Source organism: Pelmatolapia mariae, linkage group LG6 (assembly GCF_036321145.2).
Source record: "Pelmatolapia mariae isolate MD_Pm_ZW linkage group LG6, Pm_UMD_F_2, whole genome shotgun sequence".
Lineage (NCBI taxonomy): Eukaryota > Metazoa > Chordata > Actinopteri > Cichliformes > Cichlidae > Pelmatolapia > Pelmatolapia mariae.
In genome coordinates, this window is record NC_086232.1 from 20,836,942 (window position 1) to 20,864,607 (window position 27,666).

Consider the following 27,666-nt stretch of genomic DNA (forward strand, 5'->3'; position numbering starts at 1 on the left):
ATTAAGGAACTGTAACAGATCTTTGGGCTTTGATCCCAATCCAAAGGTCTTCATGTTCTACCAAGTATCTGTGTAATATCCTTTTGCAGACTGAGAAGAGAAATGATGGCACATTCCTGTGACTTTCATGAAACATTTGGCGTTGAAAGTTCAATAAATGTAACTGACAAACAGCTTTCGCTTTGAGGAACAGCTGTTTGGACATCATTTATTAACAAGAACAATAACAACACTTTACATAGAGTAATAATGAAGATGTCATATTAGATATAAAACAGAAATTCAGCAAACGCCCTGTGGGTTTTAAAGCTTTAGTTAACTTGCTGTTTATAATTTGTCTTATTCAGAGGCTTATAAAAGTGCAATACTTATCTGCTCTGTCATTTTTGCCTCAGGTACCCATCATACCTTGCTCCAGAGGTGATCGCTCAGGGCTCCTTCCACCCCAGTGACCCTTCCCGTGATGAAGCTCCTCTGCCCTCGGGACCAAAGTCTGATGTCTGGTCGCTTGGCATTTTGCTCTTTGAATTGTGTGCGGTAAGAATTCTTAATAAACATTCATGCAAGATTTTGGATTTTTGTTTAGAAATTCCACCTTAAAATCGAATCAATTGCAGGGCAGAAGACTCCTGCAGAATATTGATATAAGCGAGAGGCTGAAATTCATTTTAACCCTGGGTGAGTACAAAGGCCGTCCGGGTTATTCAGAGTACAGAAAAAATTGTGCCTCTAGTCTCATTTAGGCTTAAGTGGCGATGTTGTTTGTCCTCCTCAGGTTGCATGGATGACATTGTCACTGTCCTTGCTGAGGAACATGGTTGCTTGGATACCATTAAGGTAAACCTAATGTCTGTTGTACTGGCAGCAATGTCATAGCTGGTGTTGTCTGCATGTGTGTGTGTGAAACCTACTATAACAGAAACTCCATAAAAGACAGTTTGAATGCTTTCTGTCTGTCTATGGCAAGATTTTGTCAACATATTAAAGTCACAACTATTCAAGATATACTTTCAGCGTTTGCAGATGAAATCAAAGAGAAGTTTAAATATAGGTGTGATCTGAGTACGACGTGAATAAGCCTACTTATGAGTCATGCTGACAAATGTTGTGATGATAGGCAGTTAGGTTTTTGTTTTCTGATAAAAATACAGAGTCATTAAAGTTGGATTTATCATCACAGTATTATAGTCACATGTAAAACCTACATTTATCTCTAGGTTGGTGTGTTTTGATGTCTTTGATCTTCATGCTAATTGGATACCTAAATGTAGGTTCTGAAATCAAAACAGCATGAACCAGATTGTACATATATTCAGTCTAAAAATATTGTTGTTTACTCACCTAAATTATTTTAGTTATTTGGGTGGTTGATTTCACTCAAATAATTATTGAATATTTTTTACATAAATGGTGGAGTTTGTGATTCAAACAAAAATATCTTATATAGGTATGTATGATGATGAATGGATATAAAAGACAAACAAATACAGTATATACAGTATGCTTTCATCCAGCAGCAGGTATGGTGGATGTTTATGTACCGACACTATGTGACCATTCTAAGTGTTCATCAGAGTGACGGACTGTGGAAAGATACTGTACAGATGTCTGCTTGTTTAGTCGTACAGTGCTCTGTAGCGCCTACCAGAGGAGGGGAGTTAGAACAGGTTTTGTGCGGGGTGTGATGGGTCTGCAGTGATATTGCCTGTTCGTTTCCTGATTCTGGATTTGTACAAATCCTGAATTGAGGGCAAGTTAGCATAAATGGTCTTTTCTGCAGATGTCATTATTGATGTCTTCTGCACACTCTGTGGCTTATTTAAGCACTGTCTGTCACATGCAAATCCCTAGAAGTTATTGTAACTAGTACATGCTCATGCTACGATTTTGTTTGGCTTGTACTTAATGTCACAAAAATTTTTTTTTGAAAGGGTAGTAGATTTTTTTTAAGTCAAAAATGGGTCATTTTTAGCATTCAAAGCTAAGCAATGTGGTGGTGTCAAGATATATACATAACTCAGCTTGAGTGACTGTAAATGGGATGTTATTTTCATAAAATTACAACAGTCTGATTCTATTGTAAGGTGTTACAAATATGCTAAAAATATGTAATTTTAAGCTGTTGCTAAGTGCTTGCTAAGCAACTTGATAACATCATAAAATCTAGTGTAGCTAAAGACCTTCATGGTCCACAGATAAGGCTTTGTGGAAATTGTGGTTACACAGTTCCTGATGATAGAGGAAGAGTTTATGGACAAAGAAACAGAAAGAGATTTCATGCATTATTATATTTGAAAATGTGACATGATGTAAGTTGGGCAGCAGTTTCAACATGGCCAGGGCCTTTTTGTGTGAAGTTTGCATGTTCTCTCAGTGCTTGTACACGTCATCCTGGAGTTCTGGTTTCTTCCACCATGGAAAACACTGCTAGGTTAACCAGGTTGTCTTGGCTATGGACACTCTTGAAAAGCAAAAAAAAAAAGAAACAATTTTAATTTTTGATGTGTATAATTAAACAACTGTGCAAATGCTCACTAATATTTTTTATTGACTCTTATTTGGAAGCATCAATGCGGTGTGTCTGTTCCATTTATGACAGAGTTGATCATATTTGTATAATATTTACAGGAGCTGCCTGACAGTGTTCTTGAGTTATTAAGGAAGTGCTTGACCTTTCTTCCATCTAAAAGGTAAATCCAGTTTCTGTTGGATTTCATATCCTATTGCAGGTCATTAGACATTAAGTTAAAAAGAAAATCTTTTTTGGTGTCATGATAATCATGTCTTTTGAATTTTATACATAATATAGGCCAACCCCTGCAGAACTACTGCAAGACCCTGTTTTTAATGGCATTTCCTGCCACTACACACCCTTCCAGAAGCCTGTCAGCCTGTTCTCCTCATCCCTGCGCTGTGCACATCTGGTGCTCCCAGACGACATCAGTGACCTTTGCAAAGGTCTTACCCACTTACACACAAACAAATATGCAGACTTACACAGACACTGAAACACACAACAACGTCGGACAGACACAAGCCATATGTCAAACTACTTTCCTTTGATTAAAAACCTTAAAAACACTCTTAAAGCAGAACAGATTATCCAGAAATTGCTTTAATTAAGTGTTCCTTTACTAATAAAGTCGTAGCATTGTTTTATCCTCCTTTTCACATACCATACTGTCCTGTATTTAATTCCAAAATCTCTTTTCTCTTCACCACGCCAACAGCTTTCCACTGTCGAGAACATCTTGACAGTAGAAATGAGAAAGTTTTGTTTTTTCCTGCTTTCTAGTTCTGGAAGCGATTTCCTTAGATTTACGCTGTTTATTTTATTTGTTGCAGGCCAGATGAAATAATTAAAAAAAAGACTTTATTAGTGTCATTTCCTTTTCAAACAGTCACTACTTTCACCATTTATTTTCATGTGTTGTAGAGCCACCTGTGCCGGTTGGGTTTTTACTCTTTTTGTGTGTGTGTGTATGTTTGTGTGTGTGCTATTAGACGACGATGAGGATTACCTGTCGGAGCGGGCCATAGATGAGGTTTATCATCTGTGGTGTCTGGCAGGTGGAGACCTAGAAAAGGAGCTCACCAACCAGGAAATCATTCAGTCCAAACCACCGATCTCCACACTGCCCAAGTATAAAACAACATATGCACAAACACAAAAGACTGAGCGGTTGGCAGTTTTCATTTAAATTTTGAGCCTGTCTGCATCTTAATTGCATCTCATTTTCAGTTTCGTCTTGGAAGATGGGGAGACGTTTGGCCAGGGCAGGGATCGGAGTTTCTTGCTCGATGACACGACAGTGATGCTGTCTCTGTGCCAACTCAGAAATGTAAGACCGTAAAATGTGTACATTTCTTTATGAACACTCCTGCACTATCTGAAGCCTTCTGGGCTTCCTTTGATATACTGAAAACAACACTTAAATTGCAGTCATTATGCCACTCTTACTTTTGTATATTTGTATTTTGTGTGTTTTTATTAGTTGACAAAATCTTTTAATGTTGCCTTGCTGTATTGCAACTGCAGTCAAATTGCACTTGCAATAGAAACTATAAATTACTATAGAGACTAGATATTTATAGAAACTATAAACCTCTGTTACTGTTTTTACCATAAGTGGTCTTTTTTTCCCCCAGAGGTTGAAAGATGTAGCCAGAGAAGCCTATTACCCTCTCCTCGAAGACGAGTAAGTGCTCTCAATCCTGAAGTTGCTCTTGTCATCCTCTCCTCCCCTTTAGTATTTTACACCTTACTTCATCATTTATTTTAGCTTGAGAAATGTCATACCCCCCCTCTGCTTATTTCTCCCTCCTCCAGACAGTCGAGTTTGCCCCAGTCCAACAGCAGCAATGAACTGTCGGCCGCCGTCACGCTGCCACTCATCATCCGTGAAAGAGACACCGAGTACCAGCTCATCCGCATCATCCTCTTTGACAGATTGCTCAAGGTCTGGGCTCCATACAAATTCATATGCAGCACTCGGCACGCAAAAGCATTTCCTCAGTTTCTGTCCTGTATTTGTAGTATTTGTTGTTTAAACGTGTTATTGTTAGACTGGGACTCAATAATGTATTGCTTTGACTTTAGGCGTACCCGTACAAGAAGACCCTAGTGTGGAAAGAAGCCAGAGTGGACATTCCCCCGCTTGTACGAGGGCTGGCGTGGGCTGGCCTGCTGGGCATTGAGGTACAAAATAAATCATGAAAAGTTGCATTTTTATATTTGTTTGTGGGACCGCTTACTCTCCTTCTTTTGCACAGGGTGACATTCAAGCTAAATATGAAGGTATAGACAAGGATACTCCCATACCAACTGACAGACAGGTACACAGCTGTTTAAAAATGCATGTTACGTCGTGTATACAAGTGGATTTAAACTTGCTTCATTCAGTCTCTTTTGTCTTTTTGTGCAAATGCTTACAGATTGAAGTGGACATCCCACGGTGCCACCAATATGATGAGCTGCTGTCATCTCCCCAGGGCCACATCAAGTTCAGACGTGTGTTGAAAGCGTGGGTGGTGTCTCACCCTGATCTGGTCTACTGGCAGGGTCAGTCACTTGGATTTCCTTCTCTTGTAACTCGCACTGTTTATTATTGTACTGTACATAAATAGACACTAGGTGGTGGTCATGCCACACTTTTCAAATTCCTTGTTAAATTTCTTGACCCTACAGTTGAATTTGTGCGAAGATCATGAGCTGTTCTGATTTGATTTTCACTTCAGGTTTGGATTCGCTTTGTGCCCCCTTCCTATATCTGAATTTCAACAATGAAGGCAAGACTTTTAATGTGAACTCAAGTAGCCAACTAGTATTTTATCTCCATTTTATTTTCATACTTTTCATACTTTCATTTTTATCTGATTCTCTTCCCAGCTTTGGCATATGCCTGCATGTCTGCCTTCATCCCCAAGTACTTGTACAACTTTTTTCTGAAGGACAACTCTCATGTGATCCAAGGTAAGCTATACTTGAGTAATCTTCGCACAACTCAGAGAGTTACTTACGCACTAATGAAATAATCAGTTTTCATTCTTCGAGCAGACGCTGTTCCATATTATTTTATTACTTGTTGTTATCATATGTAGTCAACTGCAAGTTAAGTAATAAGCATTAAACGTGGTCTGAGCATTCAGTTAAGTTCAAAAGCAAATTATCATCGGCTGGCACTGAGCATCAGCCCGTCAGCTCAATGTTGATTAAATTTTGGCTCCATGTTGCTTCTAAGCTCTGAAAACTAATTTCAGTCTTTCTTAATGGAGTTTGCAGCTGAGTCACATCATTTAGAGATAGGGAAACAAATGAAACTGCAAGTGCCTGCAGAGAAATGTCACAGGCAATTCGTACGTGACTGATAAACAGCTGCACCATACACCTCTTGAACTCCATGGGGAATGTGACTATTATCATTTCTTCCCCTGCTAGATGCCCTGGAGAGAGCTGTCTAATGTTTATCTTTCTGGTCAGAGCTCCTTTGTAGATGAACTGTGTGAAGAAACGGGGCTTGCACAGCTTTGTGCAGCATGAGTTTACATTCACTATGTACAGAGGTTGAGAAGGGCTGAAAAGTGGATCAGGAGAGTACGAGCAACATTGGGTTTTCCTTTTTTTTAAACACATAAGAGTTGACTAAATTTCAATAAAATTTATTCACTTGATGGAATTACTACACTCAAGCTTTTCTGAGTCACGTTTGTGTATGTTTTTCTTTGATGAACAATACTGCACCACCCCTCATTTCTTTATATTTTGCTTGAAAAAAGAGAAATAGGTTCAGCAGTTTATTGAAACGTGTACAAATATACATAGCAATGCAGTATATAAGGAAAAAACTGAGTCAATAGTCAACATTTGGTATGACCACATTTATTCTTCAGCACAGCCTGAACTCTCTTAGTCTGATTTCTTGTCATTTCCTTAAGTAGTCGTCGGGAATAGTTCTCCAGTCTTCTTGAAGGACATTCAAAGCTCTTCTTTGGATGTTGGCTGCCTTTTCCTCTCTTCTTTGTCAAGATGAGCCCACACTGCTTCAGTAATGTTGAGGTTTTGACTCTGGGGAGGCTATTGAGGGGAATATTGACTTTTAAGCTCATTAAAATGGTAAAGAATCACCTTATATACTTTATTTCATTTATGTTTGCATATGTTTCAATAAATTGCTGCACCTATGTTTCATTTTTCTTGCAAAATATAAAGAAACGAGAGGTGGCTCAACACTGTTGGTTGTATTTTCTGCTGGTTACTATAGAGCTTTGTTTGGTCAGGCCTACTGTTCTTCACGCCTGAACACTCAAACTACTCAGTACACTCTTTATGGACCTTTTGCCTCTTTTTCAGAGTACTTGACTGTCTTCTCTCAAATGATTGCCTTCCATGACCCAGAGCTAAGCAACCATCTAAATGAGATTGGCTTCATCCCAGATGTAAGTTACCAAGAGTGCAAGTGTTCTGGCAGAGTGATGAAAATAAAAGTCAGCAGTGTAGGACATGCCTGGTTATTAACATTTTTTTTGTTATTGCAAATTTATATTTAATGGCAAGTCAAAAATAGTACAAAAATATTCTTAGTGTCTCATTGCCAGGGGACAAAGAAAATGACCATCCATAGATTGTTACGTATATCTTTTCATAGTCAATGACATTTTTTGTTCCACATCCCCATTTCCAGAATTTGTGGCCAGGGTCAAGTTTTCCCCATAGTCTGCTGGTAATGATTTATACAGCGGCTAATGTCTGCAAGGCACACTTAATGATTGTCCTCTGTCAGGCTTACCTTATTTCTCTTACTTTGCGACACCTCTTCTCGCCCTTTGCTTTCCTTCTTACGGCTCTGCTCAGACAGTGACAAGGTTAAAGTCTCCACCGTCTCTCCAGGGTTTCAGTTTGTGTGCTGATGAATGTGTGTCATCCACAGCCCGGCCTCTGAGACGTTACCCAATGAAAAGTGGGGTCTTTATCACAGAGGAGTCAGGGATTTAAGTCTCTTTTTCCTCAGTGTGTGATATTGCAGCTGTAAAATGGAGCAAGTGAAGCACCAAACTGTGCTTGTTGATTGTCAGAATATGAAAGTGTATGGGAAAAAAATGTAGCCTGCAGGTGATTTTGCTTTTTTTTTGGCTTTTTAAACATGGTTTTACGCTGAACAGATGCCCTGTTGTAATTCTTTTAGTCTTTTGCGCCTTCATTGTTCAGACTTGGGCCTTCCAAAAACTGCTTATCATTCTGGGTTGTCATTTAGAGCATGTACAGTACTACCATTTCAAAGGGGACTTTGTATGCTTGCTTTTGTTGTTAGGCCAGGGCAATACTGGAACACTCTTTGTTGATACAGCTTTCATGCTTGATTTCAGTCCCAGTAATCAGACTTTATATATAATAAATCCCTTTTCCCTTTGTGAACTGCAGAGCACACTCTGAGCTGTTGTTTTACTGAGGCAGTAAATCCATCTGCACTAAAAGGCCGAATGTCACTGCAGTATGAATGGATTTCTCATACATGCGAACCGGAACATGGCTAGTTCAACACACTTTGTCTTTCAGAAAGAAAAAAAAAAAACCCAAAAATGTTGTGCGAACATGCAGAAACCACAAGTAATCTTTGGAAATGCTGCAGAGTTCCTGGACTCCGCTCCAGCAGAGTCAAATTGCATGTTGCCAGTGGTTTAATTCAGGGCCACTTTCAATTTTGGCTACATCGCCTCTCCTAAGTCTGCCATTTACACCTACACTAATCCAATCTGGCTGCACTCGCAGTCCTGCTGCTGGGCTGTTGCGGCTGAGGATGAGACTCTGAGTGCAGTGGCCGTCTCGTCACACTTAGGCACACAAGAGGTCCACTGAACAGTCACCAGCTCCCTCGCAATTAGCAATCAGTAAACTGGCTGAGATAACTCCGCTGCTGCCGCTCCAGAGCTTTTGCCGCTGAAATTTACAAAGCCTTGGTGACAGTGGCCAGCAATTGGCAGTTGCTAGAACAGTTGGTTAATGGCGTAATGTGTGTGTGTGTGTCTAGGTCTGTATCAGTCTGTGTGCCTTATTTCATTTCAATTTTACGCTTTTCCTCCCGGGGAAGTGCAGAGAGTAAAATAAGAGAGAAAGAAAGGACGAATGACAAATGACAAGATCAGTATAGTGAGATTCATTTTCATTGTTAGCGTTTTTCCCGTCGACTTATAACCAAACTCAGCAGTTTGCTCTTTATTGCTGTTAGGGTTTCTTAGCTGTGGAGATACACAGCCATGTGTGCTGCTTTTCTCAGAGATTGATTCATTTCATTTGAGTCTTAGCGTGTTATTTTGAGTTGATGTGTTGAATACTACGCACACATGAATGCTGTACAGTGGGGGAATTTATGTGATCCCCTGCTGAATTGGTAAGTTTGTTCACTTCCAAAGAAATGAACAGTGTTTAATTTTTGTGCTAGTTTCATTTTAATGGAATGAGAGTCAAATAAGTATTTTATCCCCAAGCAAAACATAGCAACTGGTGGAGAGTCCCTTGTTGGCAAGCTCAGCGGTAAGACGTTTCTTTTAGCTGGTCACCAGGTTTGCACACATCTCAGGAGGGATTCTAGCCCACCCCTCTTTACAGAGACTCTCTAAATCCTTTTCTTACTTGCTGCTTGGCAGCTCAAAGCTTCAGCTTTTCTTTTTTGCCTCTTCTTTTTGTGGTACAGAGGATGGCCCTGTCCTTTGGCCCCTCAGTGTGGTGATGTCATCCTGTAACCTTAGCAGAAAAAAGTCCAAGAGTAATGTTTCCACCTCTGTGTTTGACCGTGGGGATTATGTTTTTTGGGTCATACTCAGCATTTTTCTTCCTCCCGACAAGGCAGGATGAGTTGATGCAAAAGAGCTCGATTTTGGTTTCATCTTGTCCCAGCCCTATTCTCTCAAGTCTTCTGTAAATCATTTAAATTTCTTCCATTTCTGAATAATTGGACCAGCATTTGTCAGCTTCTCTCCAAGCTTCTTGCTGATGGTCTTTGTGCAGGTTCACAGTCTTGTCCCTGACGTCCTTTGACAGTTTTTTGGTCTTACCCACGGTGGTGGAGATGTTGGAATGGATGAAATTGATTCTTTGGACCAGTGTATTTACATATAACAACATATACATAACTGTAATTGAAGAGTATCTGTAATTGAATATTCGATCAACTGATTGTAATCTGTGTGCGATGTGGGCATACAGCCTGTGGCAGCCAAAATTCATGCTGTGATGTGTTATTTCTGGATTTTTAGTTGGCAGTCTGTTTCTCTCCATGAAAACTTAAAGATTGTTTATCACCTTGTGTGTGTGAGCAAACTTAGAAATTCAGGAGGGGATCATATCATTATTTTTCCCAATGTATAAGTTGTGCTTGTAGTTTTATGTAGTCTTATGTCATCATCTTTTTTTCTCTTTTCTTTTTCCGCACAGCTTTATGCTATTCCCTGGTTCCTAACAATGTTTACACGTAAGTACTCTTTTTTTTCACCCACAATGCCCTGGCTTGATGTGGCACTGAGTGTAATCAAAAACTTCCACAGGATATTTCAAGTCAGGTTTTAGTCTGAGTGCAAATAAAAAGGACTGAAAAGGTCATTGGCTCAAATTTCGAGTTCTGTAGGTTTTTTTTAATTTATTTTGGTCATGGTGACCTTTACTATAGCTGCTAATTAATTCCAGTCCTGAAGGGAAAGGACAGAGTCGCCCAGTCCGGCATCAGCTGAGATGTTGACCGACACAGCTTCTTTTTTAAAAAATTTTGTATTTATCCAGATAAATAGTAAAAAATCCAACTTGTGATCAACAAGATAAAACAGCTGCTCAAAGGCGTGTTGTATTCAATGCGAGAAAAGAACAAAAAACACATATTCTGATGAAAACTATCAACCGCTGCTGGCTTTATTCAGAACTTTCAATTTCATCTCACATGAGGGGAGCTCAGTTATTACTTAGTAATTTATAACATGAAATATGACAGCTCACAGTTCAGGTGCAGTTGTTTTGCTGAGCTGGGTTTGCAGTGAATCTATAAAATCTGCCAGAGAAAGGACCTGATTTACTTGAGTACATTTTTTCAGCCTGCACAAAGTAAAGTCATTTAATAATGAAATAGAATGTTGGAATAAATAATAAAGTAATTGTCCAGAATGTATAAAATCCATAATAACGATCTGAAGTTACAACTGCAATTCTGCCTGTCTGTGTAAAGAATACAAACTTGCTAAATAAACATCCAGCTTTGCTTGATGTATTTCATGAAATAAAGATAAAATAGCCAGTTAGAGTGACGACTGTTTGGAAAACTATTGATTAGAGTGCATGAATTTAAAGCGATCAATAATACATTTGTACATGAAGGCCTTGAAAATATTTTAGAGGTGATATGAAACAGAGGAAAGAATACAGTATGTGGTAGAACACGGGTAGGATGTGGCAAACAAAATCAATCCCAGGCGCTCGACTCCAGGATGATAAAAATAAAAAGTCTTTAATGAATATGGATTTGAAAAATGATAAAAATGCATTAACAGTTATCGGCAAGCTTGCCTCCCTCAGGAGAACCTTGAGGAGAGCGTGATGCCTTTTTTAAAAACTCCTCTATATTTATTAATGGTATCTCTATGTTGTTTTGGTGCCCTGGATTTGGATTTTGTATAATCCATCTTACCTCTGAGTTTCTTCCAGTTTTAAGGGCACTGAGGATGCAGGTGGTAGAGTAAAAAAAAAAAAAATAATAATATAACCTCCCTAAAGAATCAAAAACATCAGAAACAATGCCTGAGGAGCTTGGGGGCATCTACTGTCTCATCTGTTCACTATGACAAGGGTGTGTACTTACTGTGCATACTCTGTAAGCATGGATAAATATGCAAAGGACACCACCTAAGAAAAGTTATTTGCTAATAGTTTGCTAATGCTTTTAACACATCTGGCCCTTCTTTACACACAAACACAAGATTAAGTCACTTTCTTTAAGGTCAAACCCTTGTCAGTCACTACACGCGCTTCCCTGAAAAACAAAGCAACTAATCGTCCACTTCCTGTTCAGACCAACTCACACATGCCCAAAGATGTGTGATACTGTATGCATTAGTATGTATAGGCATTATTTCAGAAAAGGGTCCTCAAGTGCTAATTTGGACCGAGATCGTTTAAATTTAATATGAAAGTCATATTACTGCAGATGTGGCCTTATAAACTTGTACTTCAAGAGGGTTGGAAAGTTATTATAGTCTTAAAATTTTTGATAGTGCTGATCTGGATGTTTTTGAAGTTGGCCTCATGATAAAGGGGGCTTTGTAAAACTTCAGCAAACTTCAGCAAGTACAGAGAAGGTGAAAACTCACTTTTTGATGTTCTTCAAAAGAAATGCATAACTTATCAATCAGTGAACTACTGCCAAATGATTGGAGTCTTATTAGCCTTTTGGGATGATCTAGATGTAGATATTTAGATCAGCAATATTAAGCATTAGATTAAAAGGAAAAGAAAATGTTCATAAAAATCCTTTTTAGTGTAAAATTAGCAGGTTGCAGTCTTCACAGTGATGCAGGTTGGCAGATATCTTTGTGTTTTAGTGAATTCAAAAAGTTGTGATATGTATGCTTCCTTTACCCGTGTAGCATCAAACATATATATTATTATCATCATTATTATTAAAGGGACATTTTTTCAAACATTTTTGTGCGGGATGGGGATTTGGCATGCTCCCAGCATGAAGTTTGTCAGCGGATGGCAGCATTACACTTTGATCCTTTCACTGAGTGCAGGTATAGCGCAGAAAAAAGATCATATTAACAGGGGCCCAAAATTAAATGATATGCAATTAACCTGTTTCCCTCTAGGCAGCCCTATCATTTACAGCAACTGTTTTAATAACTTGCTACCTTGTCGATATAAATTTTGATCGTTACACTAGAGCTGTGGTAGTGTGCAGACTGTTACAGACATTACACAACTTGTAATTTACACTAATTGAAGCCAGATTAGTCTGCATGTGCACTATCCACTGATGTTTTTGAACCCTTCACCTTACTCGGTGATGCATCTTCAGTTAAACCCACACACACAGAGACCAGTTCTGGTGTGGGGAGTGTGAGTTGTGACCCTTTTAACCCTTATCCTCCCCCTGAGGCTGTGTGTGAGTCCAGTATTCACGAGGTGTGCCCTTCTGACTGCTAATGTCCCCGATCCAATATGAGACAAGGTTGGAGGGTCATCTTCCATTCACACACAGACACACTGACTGTCACTCACATGCACCGGCCAACTTGGCTGACTGCTAATGCGGTGCAGATCCTCCGAGGCATTTTCACAGCACTCACCACAGTCACATTTTGCCCACACACACACACATGCACGCACATCAGCTTGCCTAGTATCCAACTTAACAAACCCCCGGGATGATATAAACAGGTGGACAATGCTGGTTCGCATGAATTAATCTATACAGAAGGAAAACCTTAAATTTTAAAACACTGAGAGTAATGTGACTGAAATAATAACTGCTCTGAGACGTATTATCAGGATGTGGTTTTATTTGGCTTGGAATAACCTGTGCAGGTTTCTTGCTCTAAAGCTCCTCAGCCCCCTGATGTTCTTCCTGTCATTTTTCCACAACAACACCCACCTCGAAACATTTTCCCAGCTGCCTCCCCCACATCAAATATCCCTCCAGGCAACATTGACAGTGCACAGTTTTGTTTAGTGAGCTCCCCGTTTTAAACCCATAAAGCCATGTTAAGTAAACGCACTGTGCACATGCAAATTATCCTCATTATACACAAACTGATTATCTATTTCTCACTGTGTGCATGCTGCATGGTATTCTCCCATTTGCAGGATCCCATTGAGCATCTCTGGAGGCATGTTTCTTTTCAGGCACTCTCATATTCACTTACTTTGTAAAATCTTGTCTTTGTTGTGTTTTTTTTTTTTATATACCCACAATACAGATGTTTTTCCACTGCACAAGATCTTCCACCTGTGGGACACGTTGCTCCTGGGTAACTCCTCATTCCCATTCTGTATTGGCGTAGCTATATTGCAGCAACTCAGGGACCGCCTATTGGCTAATGGCTTCAATGAATGCATCCTGCTCTTCTCTGACCTGCCAGGTAAGAATGTCATCTGGTATGTACATCTGTGTATTTACACAGACTTTCCCTATTCCCTCTTTACAATTCTGTTCCATACAAGTGTTACTTAATTACCTACAGCCAAACAGTATATATGAGAGTTTCCTAAAAGCTTTAAAATCTCTCATGTAAGCAAAGAAAAGTCAAACAAAAATACTTTTTTTCTGCCTTTTTTAAAATCTCACTCGAAGGGTTTCCATCTTAAAGCAGCGTGCATTTCTAGGAGGCAGTGTTCCGTTTCTCAGAGTACTTATGTGCGCTCATGTGTCTGAGTTAATGATATCCTCAAAGCAGACAGCTCTGCACTCTTATACAGACATACTCGCTGCTTGATGTGCTCCCGGCGCTGCCACGCTCTGCTCTGCATCTACTGAACAGTCAATCGCTGCGCCCTGGAATTAGTCTGCTCGCAACCTGTTTGCTTCTTCATCATTTACATCGTCTTCATTCAGAGTTTAAACTCTTTCCGTCTTAGCATCTCTTGTATGATATCATTAAATGAGCAATTACAAAATTCCAGGTAGATACAAACAAATAAAGTCAGCGGACGGCATAGCGATGTGAGAGTAGCAAGTTGCCTGAGGCCCCTTCCTTCTTTGAAAATGCAAAAATACAGACATATTTACTGAAATGCAAAAGGCAAAAGAAGAATGAAATGAATGTGAACCACTATAGGAAGCATCGCGTACACCTGCACGTGGACAGACATTTCAAATTTGTTAATACCTCATTACACCACCTAAGCACCATTGTCAGTGCAGCAGCAAGAATGAGACGTAGGAGGAGGAAATATTGAAAAGTTGGGATGGCAAATACTTAGTCTTTTAACTTTGCAGTATCGTTGTTAATCCCTGCAGATTTCAGTGTTTTACAGACAAAAGAAGCAATTCCGACTCCTTTCTTGTACAAAACAGGAGGAGGGCCGACAAATCAGGGAGGAATTCAGCGGGTTTGTTCTGTTCATACAGGCTTAATGGATACGCATACTTATTAACTGTGTTGGTTAAATGTATTCATTAAATTCTTTTCACAGACTCACTCCAGGTCAGAGTTATAAATGTGTTATGGGCAGACAGTGACAGAGTGCATTCGGGATTTTGCTGTTTCCGTTGACTGCATGTTGCCGTACAGTGACGAGTCCTAACAGTGTCTCTGATTATGCATCCACTTTACTGCTCCTTTTCACTTTCACAAAGCGATTATTTAGCAAAGTATCGGTGACATAAAGTCGGCAAGCGGCATTCTTAATGCATGTCTTCAGAATATAAGTTTCACCTGGGGGATAGCTCAAACAATTTCCTTTAAAACTATATTTCCAAATGGTGCTTAGCCCCTTTTTTTCTTGCTGAAAGGCAAAATGACTTTGGGATTTAAAAAAAAAAAACCAATAGAGACAGGAACAATTTGTCCAAAAGGGACACTGGAGCTGACTGTAAACTGAGCCCCATCTTCTACAAACTTTAGTGGTGGCAATACGTCATTGTTTTACTGCCCGAGTCCAGGAGATTCATGTGATTGAGGCAGAAGGCAAAAGGAGATCCAGTTCTCCTTATAAAGGTAAAATATGTTGGCCTAGAGCTGCAGGCAGCTTCTCTGGCAAGATTTCCTTGGAGTTGTTTCTCCTGCCAGCTTGTTTCTGTATATCACTGCCAGCCCCATTAGCACAGCCTGTGTATACCTAGGTAGTTACAGTGTAGTATCTGGCACTCACTCTAAACTATATTAGGACTGAAATCTAGGCTGCTGCATGACCTCAAACAGGACTTGTTTACTTAAGCTTCGAGCCACAATCTGGTCCCTACTCACAATAGTTTTATATACCTTACAAAGACAGACTCCTAAGTTCTGCACACTTCAGCACAATATTTATCACCGCTAAGACAGCATGGGTCTATCTTCAATGGATTTATTGTTCTTTCTTTAGCCCCACAGTAGTGTGGCTTTTGAGATCCCATTGTGGGTCTGTCAGTCCACCGTAATGGTCAAGACTGTGATATTTCAACATGATGAATCCTTCTAACTTTGGTGCTTCATCTCTACTAACCCCACTATCAGGTTAAAATTTCACTGCTTTAAAGCTTCAAACCTCTCATTTGTGAAAAATCCCCATTAAACTTGTCTGTGCTTTTAGGGGGAGGTTATCAAATGTTAGTGCAGTCCAGTGCAAAAGCCAGCAATCACATCTTTATATTTTACCATACCACACCACCTTATTTAAAAAGCACTCAAAGTAAACAACAGCAGGACTGACTAAAAAAAAACAAAACCCAAAACACAACATAAAAGACAAATACAGACCAGACAGTAAAAAGATACGGGGACATATAAGAACTGTAGACGTTAACAATAAAAGCGTACATAAAAAGTGAAATAAAGTCACAGTCAACATCTCACAATGGGTCGAAAGGCAAGAAATAGAAGTGTGTTTGTAAGCGAGATTTAAAGACAGAAGTGAAGGAGCTTGCCTGATGTGCAAAAGCAAGTCGTTTCACAGCTGCAAAAACTCTTTCACCTCTTAATTTGCTGTGCATCTTTGGAACAAGTAAAAGCATCTGGTCTGCTGACCTGTGTACAGTGTGTCTTTAAAAGCAGAAGTGTCAGGCCTAAAAAGCCACAGTAGTGTACCAAAACACCTTAGCATGTTAGCATTTAATTCAAAGCAAGTCCAGCATTTTAGGCTGCTGCAAACTTAAGTATTTGTACAAAGACTGCAGTATTATTTCAGAGGAAGCTACAATAAATTCAAAATTTAGTCTCTTGAGCAACAAAAACTGAATTCTTAACATTTATGAATCATAGTGCAGAATATGCACTATGATTCATAAATGTGATTCAGAATAGTGCCGAATATGAAGGTCTATTCCCTGGTTTAGAGTGTGTTAGCAGGTTGAAAATTCGACTGCTATCAGCTCTGACAGCAAGTGATGACACAGTGCAGGACACATTGAGCTTCCTGTTTTGTAAGAATGAAAACTGCAGCTAAATAATTGTTATGATAAATCATCACAACATCAAAGGAGGTTTTAGTTTTTACTTCAGAAATACAATAACAAGTGATTTATAGATGTGAGCATTTAAATCATACATTTTATGAACGTGTAAAATATAGTAAATAACATACAGGGAAATGCAGAGAACATGAACAGAAACAAAGGCTTAGTGTCATGTTTGAAGTTCTTAAACTTTTTAATAGTGCTTCTCAGCAATTGATGAAAAAAATATGGTTTTGAAGGTCAGTGTGTGCTTTCCCTCACCACATTCATGTTCATGAAAGTGCACACGCACACACACGTGCACGCACACACACGCACACACACGCACACACACGCACACATAGTGAGTTATGGTAGACATCCTGTGATTTGTGTACTGCACCTGCTCCATTCTGCCATCAGGCGTGCAGAATTGATGTCCTCATACAACTGAAGCTCACATTCATTTGTTTCAGAGCAGAGTCCACATGCGTCACATTTTTGTAACTACAGGAGCTGCATGTATGGAGGCAGAAAATATATACCATGCTGCTGGCTGGATATTATAAAAGAAGACAAATAGTCTGTCCAGCTTCTGCAGCACACACGGAAGGATAAATTACAGAATCGTTTGGATGCAAAAATATCGAATATTACATATTTTACTGCGTATGTTTAAACTCTCTTAGATATTAGATTAATTTAAATAACTTCAGGCTGAACCATCATGCAGTTTACTGAAAGCTACTTTGCAGCATTCGTGTAATCTCCACTTCACTGATTTCTGTTCATTTTGTTAATTTTAGCTTGTGCATGATGGAAGCCTATACTTAGTGGTCGTGACTATGACTGTGAATCCAGAGAGCTTACATTACACATATGACTTATTCTGAGATTCAGTGAGTTGGATGAACATTGGAGAGATCTATAAGCAGACTTGACATTTAGTTGTGAAATTTAAAAAAAAACGTCTTCTGCCTTTCTGTTCAAATACGCAGCTACCAGAATAAAAATTAACAGTCAAGATAATATTGCAAGACAGTAGCCCTTAAATGGTTCAGACACACTCCTCTCTTTTCCTCTTTCTTGGTAGTAAATAGGAGTAGAGACATTAATTCTCAGTGACAAGCCTATTATGCATGACACCAGGAAGTCTGTAGTTGCAAATTTTCCAACAAAGAAGGGAGGTCTAGATTCAAAGAAAAATCTGTCATGTTTCCAAGTATTCATTATGTCAGTTAAATCATGTGGTGTGTATTGTAAGCCATCTTCATACATGCAAATACAGACTTATCTCCACAAAACGCCTGTTTGACTCTCCAGATTAAAAAAAGACAAAGGGATAAAGGACCCTGAATAGTTTACTTTTAAGTGTTGTGAATGATTTAACTGAGTCGGTATATATCAGAGTATAACATAACATGTGAAGTAGGTGACCTGCTGTGCAACATTTAGACTCGGAGCGAGACATTCATCTCAGCTTCCCATTTGTTTGCAATTAATCGGATTCTGTGATTCCCATTTGATTAGTCTCGTATCCTCGGGTAATCTATAAAACTCTGTCCTGTTTGGAGACATCATTGATTCACAATGGACCAGAGAGGCTCCCCAGCTGAAGGGGGAACCGTGTGTCTACTGATGATGTAGAGGCATTTGCCTTCACGGAACATTAGCATTTGCTTCAATGAGCCGAGATGGGCACAGAACTGATGAGCTCTACTTATAGATGTTTAGCTCTAAGAAAAACAACCATGACTTACTGAAACTGCTTATGGAAACACAGCACAGACAGACACCTTGAACGTTAGTAGAAGGATATGTAGAGGATGGAAAAAACAATGTCTCTAGGACAAATTTGCCATGTTACAAATTACATTTTCATTTACATTTTAGGATGAGTCCAATCGCCTGATGTGGAGCTATTTAAAATAGTATAAAAAAATGAAAAGGTGGTACTGGATAGTAAGTAAAGTATCTTAATGGATGTACATCTGTATTTATGGATGAGGAATCCTGCTGAAAGTTAAGTTTCCTAGACGTACTTTCAGCATGGATAAGTTTCTATGTGAGTTACCAACACTACTTATTTAATTTTAGAACCAAAAATAAAATAAATAATGCTGTTATATAATTTTGTTCCAACTGGTACCAGTATGCAATTAGCAGCCCACAGACTGACAGGCTGTGGGCAGCTAGTCGGTTTGTGTAAAAACTTCATGCTGTAAAAATAAGTCAGATTTAAAATAAAAATTAAAAAATTGTCCCACTTATATGATTAACTAGCTGGATAATTTTGAAGGCTGTGACTTCTCAGAAAACATAGATTATAGTATATTTAAAACATAAACAAAAACAACATTAAAGAATATGCTGCATTGTAGCTTATGTGAACATGCTTTGGCTATATTTACCGGTACACTTTGGTAGTTGGACTCCATTTTTAAAATTCAAAACTGCCCTAAATCTTCATGACATAGATTCAACAAGGTGTTGTAAACATTCCTTGTAGATTTTGGTGCATATTGACGTGAAAGGATCACACCGTTGCTGCAGATTTATCAGCTGCACATCCATAATGTGAACTGCCCGTTCCACCACATCCCAAAGGTGCTCTATTGGACAGAATCTGGTGACAGTGGAGGTCATTTGAGTACAGTGAACTCATTGTCATGATCAAGAAACCAGTTTGAGATGATTTGGGCTTTGTGACATGGCATAGTATCCTCCTGGGAGCAACCATCAGAAGTTGGTTAGACTGTGGTCATTAAGGGATGAACATGATCATCAACACCACTCAGGTGGCAGGTAACAAGTGGTTATTTGAGTTATTTTTGCCTTCCCAGCTGGAAGTTGTCTGCTCATTCTCATCTGGCCTCTGGTACCATAAAGCCAGAGAACTGCTGCTCACTGGATATTTTTTTATTTTTTGGACTATGCTCTGTAAACACTAGAGATGATTGTGTGGGAAAATGCAGCAGACCAGCAGTTTCTGAAATACTCAGACCAGCACGTCTAGGAACAACAACAATGCTACATTTGAAGTGACTTAAACCACCTTTGTTCCCTATTCTGATGCTCACTATGAACTTCTGCAGGTCAGCTCGACCATGTCTACATGATGAAATTGAGTTGGTGCCATGTAATTGGCTAATTTGATAGTTGCGTTAATAAACAGTTGAATGTACCTAATGAAGTGACCAATCAGCAATATCTGAGCCACTGTCTTTCACTGCTTTTCTTTTGTCTCAATATTTCTGTGTGTCAAGTGTAGCCTGACTTTGTAGCCACAATTGCAATTGATTCATTCAAAACTAAACATTTTTATACCTTGTTTAGATTTGATTTTCTAATTTTCTAGACTTCTAAAAGTCTAAGAAAAGAAATCAAGGCTTTACTTCTCAAAAGTATTTCTTCTGTTTTCAGCCAAATATCTCAGACAGATTGATTCACAAGAAGCAACAGTGCAATCAAACCATTTGAAGAATCCTTCTCATTCTTGTGACACAACTTGGAGTGAGCTCGCTTGTTTGCAGGATATTATTGTCAGTCCCAAGCTGTCTTTACAAGATAGGCATTTCTATAACTCTTCTAAATCTAATACTGAATAATACCAGTAATACTGAACACTTCAGATCAGCTAGGATTGATTTCTTAGTGCGAGATGGTGGGTAAGTAGTGACATATATTGACTGGGTAAAGAAATAATTATGCAAACTTTCCAATAATGATACCTGAACAACTTAAAGCTATATACTCACAGTGTAAATCATGGACCTAAGCAACTACTATAAGTGTACATTAAGTAATCACAATAATAAACTACACTACTTCACTATTGTGTAGATGTCATTGCACTACCAGAAGAGCTCTGACCCATCAGGCATAAACAGAAAGCCTCTGGAGGCTTGCCTTTGGTGTGATTATTTATATGAGCATGAGGCCCTCTGGAATCATGTTACATTTTAAGAACAAAAATAGTTCATGACAACCCAATCTTTGATTTCTGTAAATGGTAAATGGCCTGTATTTGTATAGCGCTTTTACTTAGTCCCTATGGACCCCAAAGCGCTTTACACTACATTCAGTCATCCACCCATTCACACACTGGTGATGGCAAGCTACACTGTAGCCACAGCTGCCCTGGGGCGCACTGACAGAGGCGAGGCTGCCAGACACTGGCACCACCGGACCCTCTGACCACCAGTGGTCAGAGGGCCCAAGGACACAACGGGGCTCGAACCGGCAACCTTCCGATTACAAGACGAACTGCCAACTCTTGAGCCACGATCGCCCCACTGTATTCTGCAAACATTATAAGTTTTGATGCAGGATTCACAGATACAGTCAACCAATATCTCAGTTTAAATTATATACTGAGATATTGGTTTCTGATATTAACGAGCAAGTGAACCTTTTGATGTGTTAGAAACAGGAAAAATGGGCAAGTATAAGGATTTGAGTGAGTTTTGCAAGGGCCTAATTGTGATGGCTAGTTGACTGGGTCAGCATCTATCAAAAGTGATCCGAGAAAGGAACAGTGGTGAACTAGCAACAGGGTCATAGGTGGCTAAGAATCATTGGTGAACGTGGGGAGCGAAGACATCAAGTTGGACGGCTGGATGTGTGTGCATTGCTTACTTGGGGACTACCTGGGATGCACTGGGATTCATCATGGCAAGAAGGCAACGCATCAGAAGCAGTGTGATGCGTTGGGGAATGTTTTGCTGGGAAACCTTGGGTCCTGTCATCCATGTGAATGTCACCTTGATGCTTCATGGTATCTGGATCTGGAGATTGTAGAAACCAGGTCAACACCTTGGGCTGTTTTTTTTTACCTTCATTCACGAGGAGTGTTGGAGAATGCTGTTCTTTTTTTAGGAGACCACTGCCATGGGGAAGTGTGTTGTGATTAAAGCAGTGTGCTTGAACTACAATGTTAACGTGTTGAAGAAACATCCACATGAATCCTGAGACTTCACAGCAGAACTTTGCATTGAATCTTATTCACTTCATCTGCCAATAGTTTTGATATTCTTCAATTGTAAAAAAGCAGCATCATGCACTAGTATTTTGCTAGAAGTTATCCTCAGTAAGTTGCAGCTTCCCACAGATGACCCACAGTAGCTAGAATAACTGCAGTGTCATCATGGATTACAGTTAAAAAAGTGCACTACTCAAAAAGTGACAAAGGGTTTGTCACAAGCCTCACTATTTGATTTTATTATGTACAGGTCACTGAAGGATAATTTTTTAAAAATTTCATAGTGTGTTCGTTACAACATAATGGGTTGAAACAAATGCTCTATACTTATTTGAAATGACTGGTCTCTCATCTTCATGCTTGTAAGTTCCATCTTACATTAGCTATCGTCCAATTCCAAAAGGCCTTTGAGTTGCTCTTAACTAATCATGCTACTCTTCCATTTGTGGCAACAAGTCACAGCCCACAATCAACACCTATACATAATTACGTAAATGTAATTTTATCTGACAAAAAAGAAAAATTGGCTTCTTAACAAAATTGGCTGTGTGAAAATGCCCCAGCTGAGCCCAGGGCTTGTTAAAGCGGCTATCAATCTCCTCTTCTTCATTTCTGCCTCTTTTAGTAGCAGGAGTGATTGCATGCAGCATTCATAGCTCTAGGGAGGGAAAATGCGTTTCCCAGAACTGCCTGCAAGCCTGTCGGTGAGGAATCTCAGACCTCGAGCATTTTTTTTTCACCAGAATGGACCTTGTAACTGAGTTTCTGAGGTGCTAGCCCATGAGAGCTAACAACCCCCTAACCTTGACACTGCGGCGGGACAGATGAGGGGAAAAGATATATCTTCTATATAGTTGCACTTGAGCCTTGGCCAGGTGCAGGTCATACCAAGGAGTGCTCATTAGCCAGTCTTGCTTATTAGCCACGGAAAAGCGGGGTGAAAAAGAGAGGCTGTCAGTGTAAAAGATTGCAAGGGAAAGAATTCCTAATTTACCCAAATCCTTGGCTAATCCAGTGACTCCCTGTTCCCTAATCCTCTCTATTCTCACCACAAGAAGCAGAAAGGGTTTATAATAGTACAGAGGCATCGGGAGGAAGAGTAGAAATTTTGCTAGACAAGAGCTCAGATGAGAGGCGGCTGCTAAACGATGGGCAGTTATTATCTGAAGGAGCCACTGGCGCTGCTGGATGACTACTTAAGACTATTAATGGCAGCAAAATGCCAAGGTCAAACTGCTCACTTCTTTGACTAAACCTCCCACACTACATTTACATAATCTCTCAGGCTTTATATGTGAGTTGAGAGAAAGAACCACTTATTTTTTTAAATAATTCATTCATATTCTTACAAAGGAGTTAAACAGTTTGCTTAAATAAGATGTTGGTGTTAACTTAGAATGCAGAAATTAGCAGTTCTTTGATTTGTTTTACATGTAATGCTTAAATTACTACTATTAATAAGGCAAGTGCTACAAACATTCATGTTTTCTCAGGCTGAGTATAGTAAAGCTTTGGCATTTTATTTAGCAGTGCTATTTTATATTCTAAATGTTTTTTTGGCAATTACCCAGTTTAAGACCTGCAGAACTACACAGAATTTCCAATAGTGCCAAATATACTGATTCTATAATAATAAGCTAAATAGAACTTAGAACTTTTTTATTGTCATTGTGCAGTTGCTTGCACAGGGAAACTAGGTACCAAGACCACAAAAGTGTGAAAGTACAGAAAACAATATACAAAGAAGAAAAACAATTTAAGTACAACAATAGAAGTACACTATATACACAGTGTATGAGTTACAGAAACATTCTGGGGGTGTGTACAAGGGCAATAATATAATATAATAAATAGGGTGGAAGGGCTATGGCCATTAAGGATGGGGATGGTAATTGCACATCTGCTAGAATATTGCACAGAAACCAAAATATTGCACAGAAAAAGGAAGGACCAAAATATTTCACAGGGAATGGCAGCAACAGAGTCAATAGCAGCAACAGAATAAAGTCTGTTCACACTCTTAATTTGCATTAATGGTTCTGACAGGCCATAGGTAGAAGCTGTTCTTTAGTTTATTGGTTTTGCACCTGATGGATCTGAACCTTTTTCCACAGGGCAGGACAACATTAGAGTAAAATAATGAATAATTTACTATGATACGTGTTATTTATGTTAGCATCGTGACACCATGTTGAGTGTGTCCTAGAGCCTGACAGAGCAGCTTAGTAGCTAAGTACTGTACAAAAAAAATGCATTGATCATGATTAGGCTGCATGTATACATAAGCAATTTTTTGGCTAGCTGGGTGAGCATAAAGAATATATGATTTTTCTTATACAAAATCCATCAGAAAATATATGAAGAGTACTCTGTTGTTCAAAAGTATATTACTCTTTGACTGGGACAACATTTTTTTATTATTGTTTGTCTCCTGTTATTTGTGGTGTGCAGAAATTGACATTGAGCGCTGTGTCCGTGAGTCCATCAGCCTGTTCTGCTGGACCCCAAAGAGCGCAACATACCGACAACATGCTCAGCCTCCAAAGGTTGCGGGCGACAATGGCTTTGTGAAAACGTCAACATACTACTCGTCCGACTACCAGGACATGCCCAAAACAGACCTGGTGAGTTTTACTCTCATACACATAAATTGCAAGGGAAAAAAAGGTCTAAATTTAAAGTTGCCTAGCAACTGCCTAGCAATTGACTAACTTAAATGTTTTTAGCCTTGATGTACCTACAATACCTTAAGGAATCATCCAGCCATGATATAGTAACATTTCATTTATATCCACAAAAGTTGTATTATGCAAACCCAGCAACGACCCAGCAATGGGCTAAAATGATAAATTTTTAGCATACAAAAAACATCTCATGCTCCTATTTTTATACTGTTCTCAGTGTGATAAAGTACATCAGTCTGCCAACAGCATGAACAGGCAAAACAAAGGGCATGTACTAATTAATTAAATTAATCACATCCCCTGTGTCTGCTCATTTGCTGCCTTGGTAAGTTAATTTTGTAATAAAATACTAATAATACAGAAAATGGCTCATGGTAAAAATTATGTAAATGTAATTATATAAGAAAATACAGACTAACAATCTGCTTCAGTGATATATTGAGTAATATTATTTTTGTAGTAATAGGTCAAAATCAGTGTATGACTCATACTTTTATCTGCAGTGTAATTAGGCTGTGAGTTAGATTTTACTTGTGAAAAACTTTTCTATGTTTCTATGATTCTTGCTACTTCCACACTGCATGAGAAACTAAACTGACTCACTTACTCAACATCAGTTGTCTTAACTAATCAGGATGTGATAATAGAGAAGCAAAATGACTCCAGCTGACCTTTTAACAAGAGTTGGGGAAATTGTTCACCCCACCCTCACCCACACACTGGCATACTTTGTAGCCCATGTTGTGTTTAAGTTGCAGACCAGAGAACCATCCTTTTTTAGCCATTACTGTCCACTCTGTGACAGTAAAGGTTATCCTGTGAAATATAAAAGACATTATAATAATGTTTAAATCTTTCTATTTCCCAGACTAAGATTAAATAACTGGTATATTTCTTTACTCTTTTCAGCTGTTGTTTTTTTCTTTATTTTGTTGTTCTTTCATTTTGCTTTATTGTGAGACAGTCATAGGATACAGGTTTTCTTTATATTTTGCACATCATTTTAAGCAACTTGGTTCCCGACATGAACTTATCTTACCAACACTGACAAATAGTAACATTTTGGCTACAGTGACTCAAACAGCAGTAAAGCAGTTTGACACTGAGCCTGAACTTTCAGTCATGTCCATTCTTTGTTGCCTCTACACCTTGGACATGAAGTTGGAGCTCTTGCCTTTGGTGTGATTATTCATATCAACCAGAAGCCCCTCTGGAATTATTTTAAGATCAGAAAGAGTGCATGACAACCCAATCTTTGATATCCAGATTCTCCCAAAGTTATGAATACATTTTGATGCATAATTCACAACACCTTATTTATAGGATTCCTTTTAAAATGTTGTTACAAACTGCCTTGCAGTATTCACTTATTGGGCAAAACATGACCATTGATGGGTGAAGTGAACAACACTGATTATCTCTGCATTATGGCACCTGTTTGTGAGTGGAATATATTAGGTAGTAGGTAAAGATTTTGTCAAAAATTCACGTGTTAGAAGCAGGAAAAAGGGCAAATGGAAGGATTTGACCAAACTGGAAAAGGGCCAAACTGGGATGGCTAGACTACTGGTGCATCTTCAAAACTATGGCTGTTTTGGGGTCTTACCAGTTTGCAGTGGTCAGAATCTATCAAAAGTGTTCCAAGGAAGGAACAGTGGTGAAACCGCAATCAAGGATCTGAGAAATGTGCTGGACAAACAACTCTGATCCATGGAGGTCCCAACTCGCAACACAACTTAAAAGTTCTGTTGCTAACATCTTAGTGCCAGATACCACCACACACCTTCAGGGGTCTAATGTAGTCCATTCCTCGATGAAACAAGGTTGTTTGGGAAGCAAAAGAGAGACCAACACAATATTAGGCTCAAACTAAACTCTTTCACTTTACCCAGGAGCATGTGTTATATGTTATTTTTCTTCTTGGATATAGGAAAACACAGGTATGGATAATTAACATGAAACATATACACTTTAATATTTTATTACAGTTGTCTGATTGCTTGTTAATAGAAGTTTCTAATTAGTCAATCACATGTGCATTTAGACATGTAGACAAGGTCAACCTGCTGGAGTTCAAAATGAAGATCAGAATGGGGAAGAAAAGTGGCTTAAGTGATTTTAAGCATGGCATAGTTGTTGAAGTCTGACAGGCTGTTCTGAGAAAGAGAAAATATCCAGCTAGCAGCAGTTCTCTGGGCAAAAATGCCTTGCCTACTATCAGCTAGAGGCCAGAGGAAAATAGGCAGACTACTTCCAGCTGATAATGCAACTAAGCACTCGTTACAACCAGAAGAGCATCTCTGAAAATACAACACATCAAACCTTGAAACAGATGGGTTACAGTAGCAGAAGACCACATCAAGTGCAATTCCTGTCAGAACAGGAAGCTAAGGCTACAATTCACACATGTTCACCAAACTGAATAAATAATAAATTAAAAGATTGACTCAGCGGATTAGGCAACATTTTGCCAATTTCTGCTGCCACATTAGGATGGTAGGGTCAGAATATGGTGTAAACAACATCCAAGGATGGCTCCATCATGTTCTGAAGGCAAAAGAGAATCCAACTTGGTACTAGAACAGTGTTCCTAACAAAGTGGCCAGTGAGCGTATACCAGTCATGTATTCAAACAATTCACCATAAAAAGTGTTGATGCTTTTCTTTGACGAGTGTTCATTGATGTGATCCTGTGTTTCACGTGGGTCTTTTGTCTTTGTTTAGTATTTGTGGAGCAATCCTGTTTGCCTTTCACACCTGAATGCATCATGTCCAGAAAGCTCACAAACACTCTTGTCAGTCCTATCTGCTGTGTGCCCAAGTGATTGCTCTAATCTTTCTCATTCAGCCCAGGCTCATTTGTATGGGTGGTGGCATTGATCTGTGGCCGCATCTACGCGTACCCCACCTCTTGCTCTGAAAACATTCAGGCGTGAGTGCATTGTGTTGAAATGTCACTCTCATAAATGAAGGGACTGCTAACACTTTGAGTACATGCCAAACCAAGTTTACAGTCTGAATGGAGGGAAAACCAAACCCAAATCTCTTTTAATGTTCCAAATCCAAGTAAAACTCTTAAAATGTAATAAAAAATGATGCATGCAGTCAGTTCGGCTGTTTCCTGGTTGTAACCTGCAGTTCCAAATATGATTTTCTCTGTCGCCCTCTTTTTTTTTTTTTTTTTAGTAAGAGAGCAGGAGGCTCTGTCAGCAGTTTCTCAGCCCTCATAGTGAACAGACATCCATCTCACTCGACAGCTGCTGTCCAGTCAGCTTGGTCTGAGTGACTGAATAGGGGAAAACAAGCTCTGCTTCTCTTCTCACACAGTTTCCTGAGGTTACTTTCTAACTGGGCCACTGTTGACACATACTTTTCAACTTCTCACAAGCTGAGG

The 27,666-nt window shown here is 39.1% G+C and overlaps 1 protein-coding gene across 2 annotated transcripts in view; it reads left to right on the forward strand.

Moving 5' to 3' along the window:
- Positions 1-27,666, forward strand: part of tbck (TBC1 domain containing kinase) — a 45,656-nt gene that overhangs the window by 2,470 nt on the left and 15,520 nt on the right. For both annotated transcript variants that reach the window (XM_063475247.1, XM_063475248.1), the window contains exons 6-23: positions 396-537; positions 618-678; positions 776-837; positions 2,629-2,690; positions 2,810-2,958; positions 3,505-3,643; positions 3,743-3,842; positions 4,150-4,199; positions 4,331-4,460; positions 4,601-4,699; positions 4,774-4,836; positions 4,936-5,062; positions 5,239-5,289; positions 5,390-5,473; positions 6,851-6,936; positions 9,929-9,965; positions 13,453-13,614; positions 24,040-24,212. In XM_063475247.1, coding sequence (XP_063331317.1) covers positions 396-537; positions 618-678; positions 776-837; positions 2,629-2,690; positions 2,810-2,958; positions 3,505-3,643; positions 3,743-3,842; positions 4,150-4,199; positions 4,331-4,460; positions 4,601-4,699; positions 4,774-4,836; positions 4,936-5,062; positions 5,239-5,289; positions 5,390-5,473; positions 6,851-6,936; positions 9,929-9,965; positions 13,453-13,614; positions 24,040-24,212 — 1,777 coding nt within the window. The remainder of the gene's footprint in view (positions 1-395; positions 538-617; positions 679-775; positions 838-2,628; positions 2,691-2,809; positions 2,959-3,504; positions 3,644-3,742; positions 3,843-4,149; positions 4,200-4,330; positions 4,461-4,600; positions 4,700-4,773; positions 4,837-4,935; positions 5,063-5,238; positions 5,290-5,389; positions 5,474-6,850; positions 6,937-9,928; positions 9,966-13,452; positions 13,615-24,039; positions 24,213-27,666) is intronic.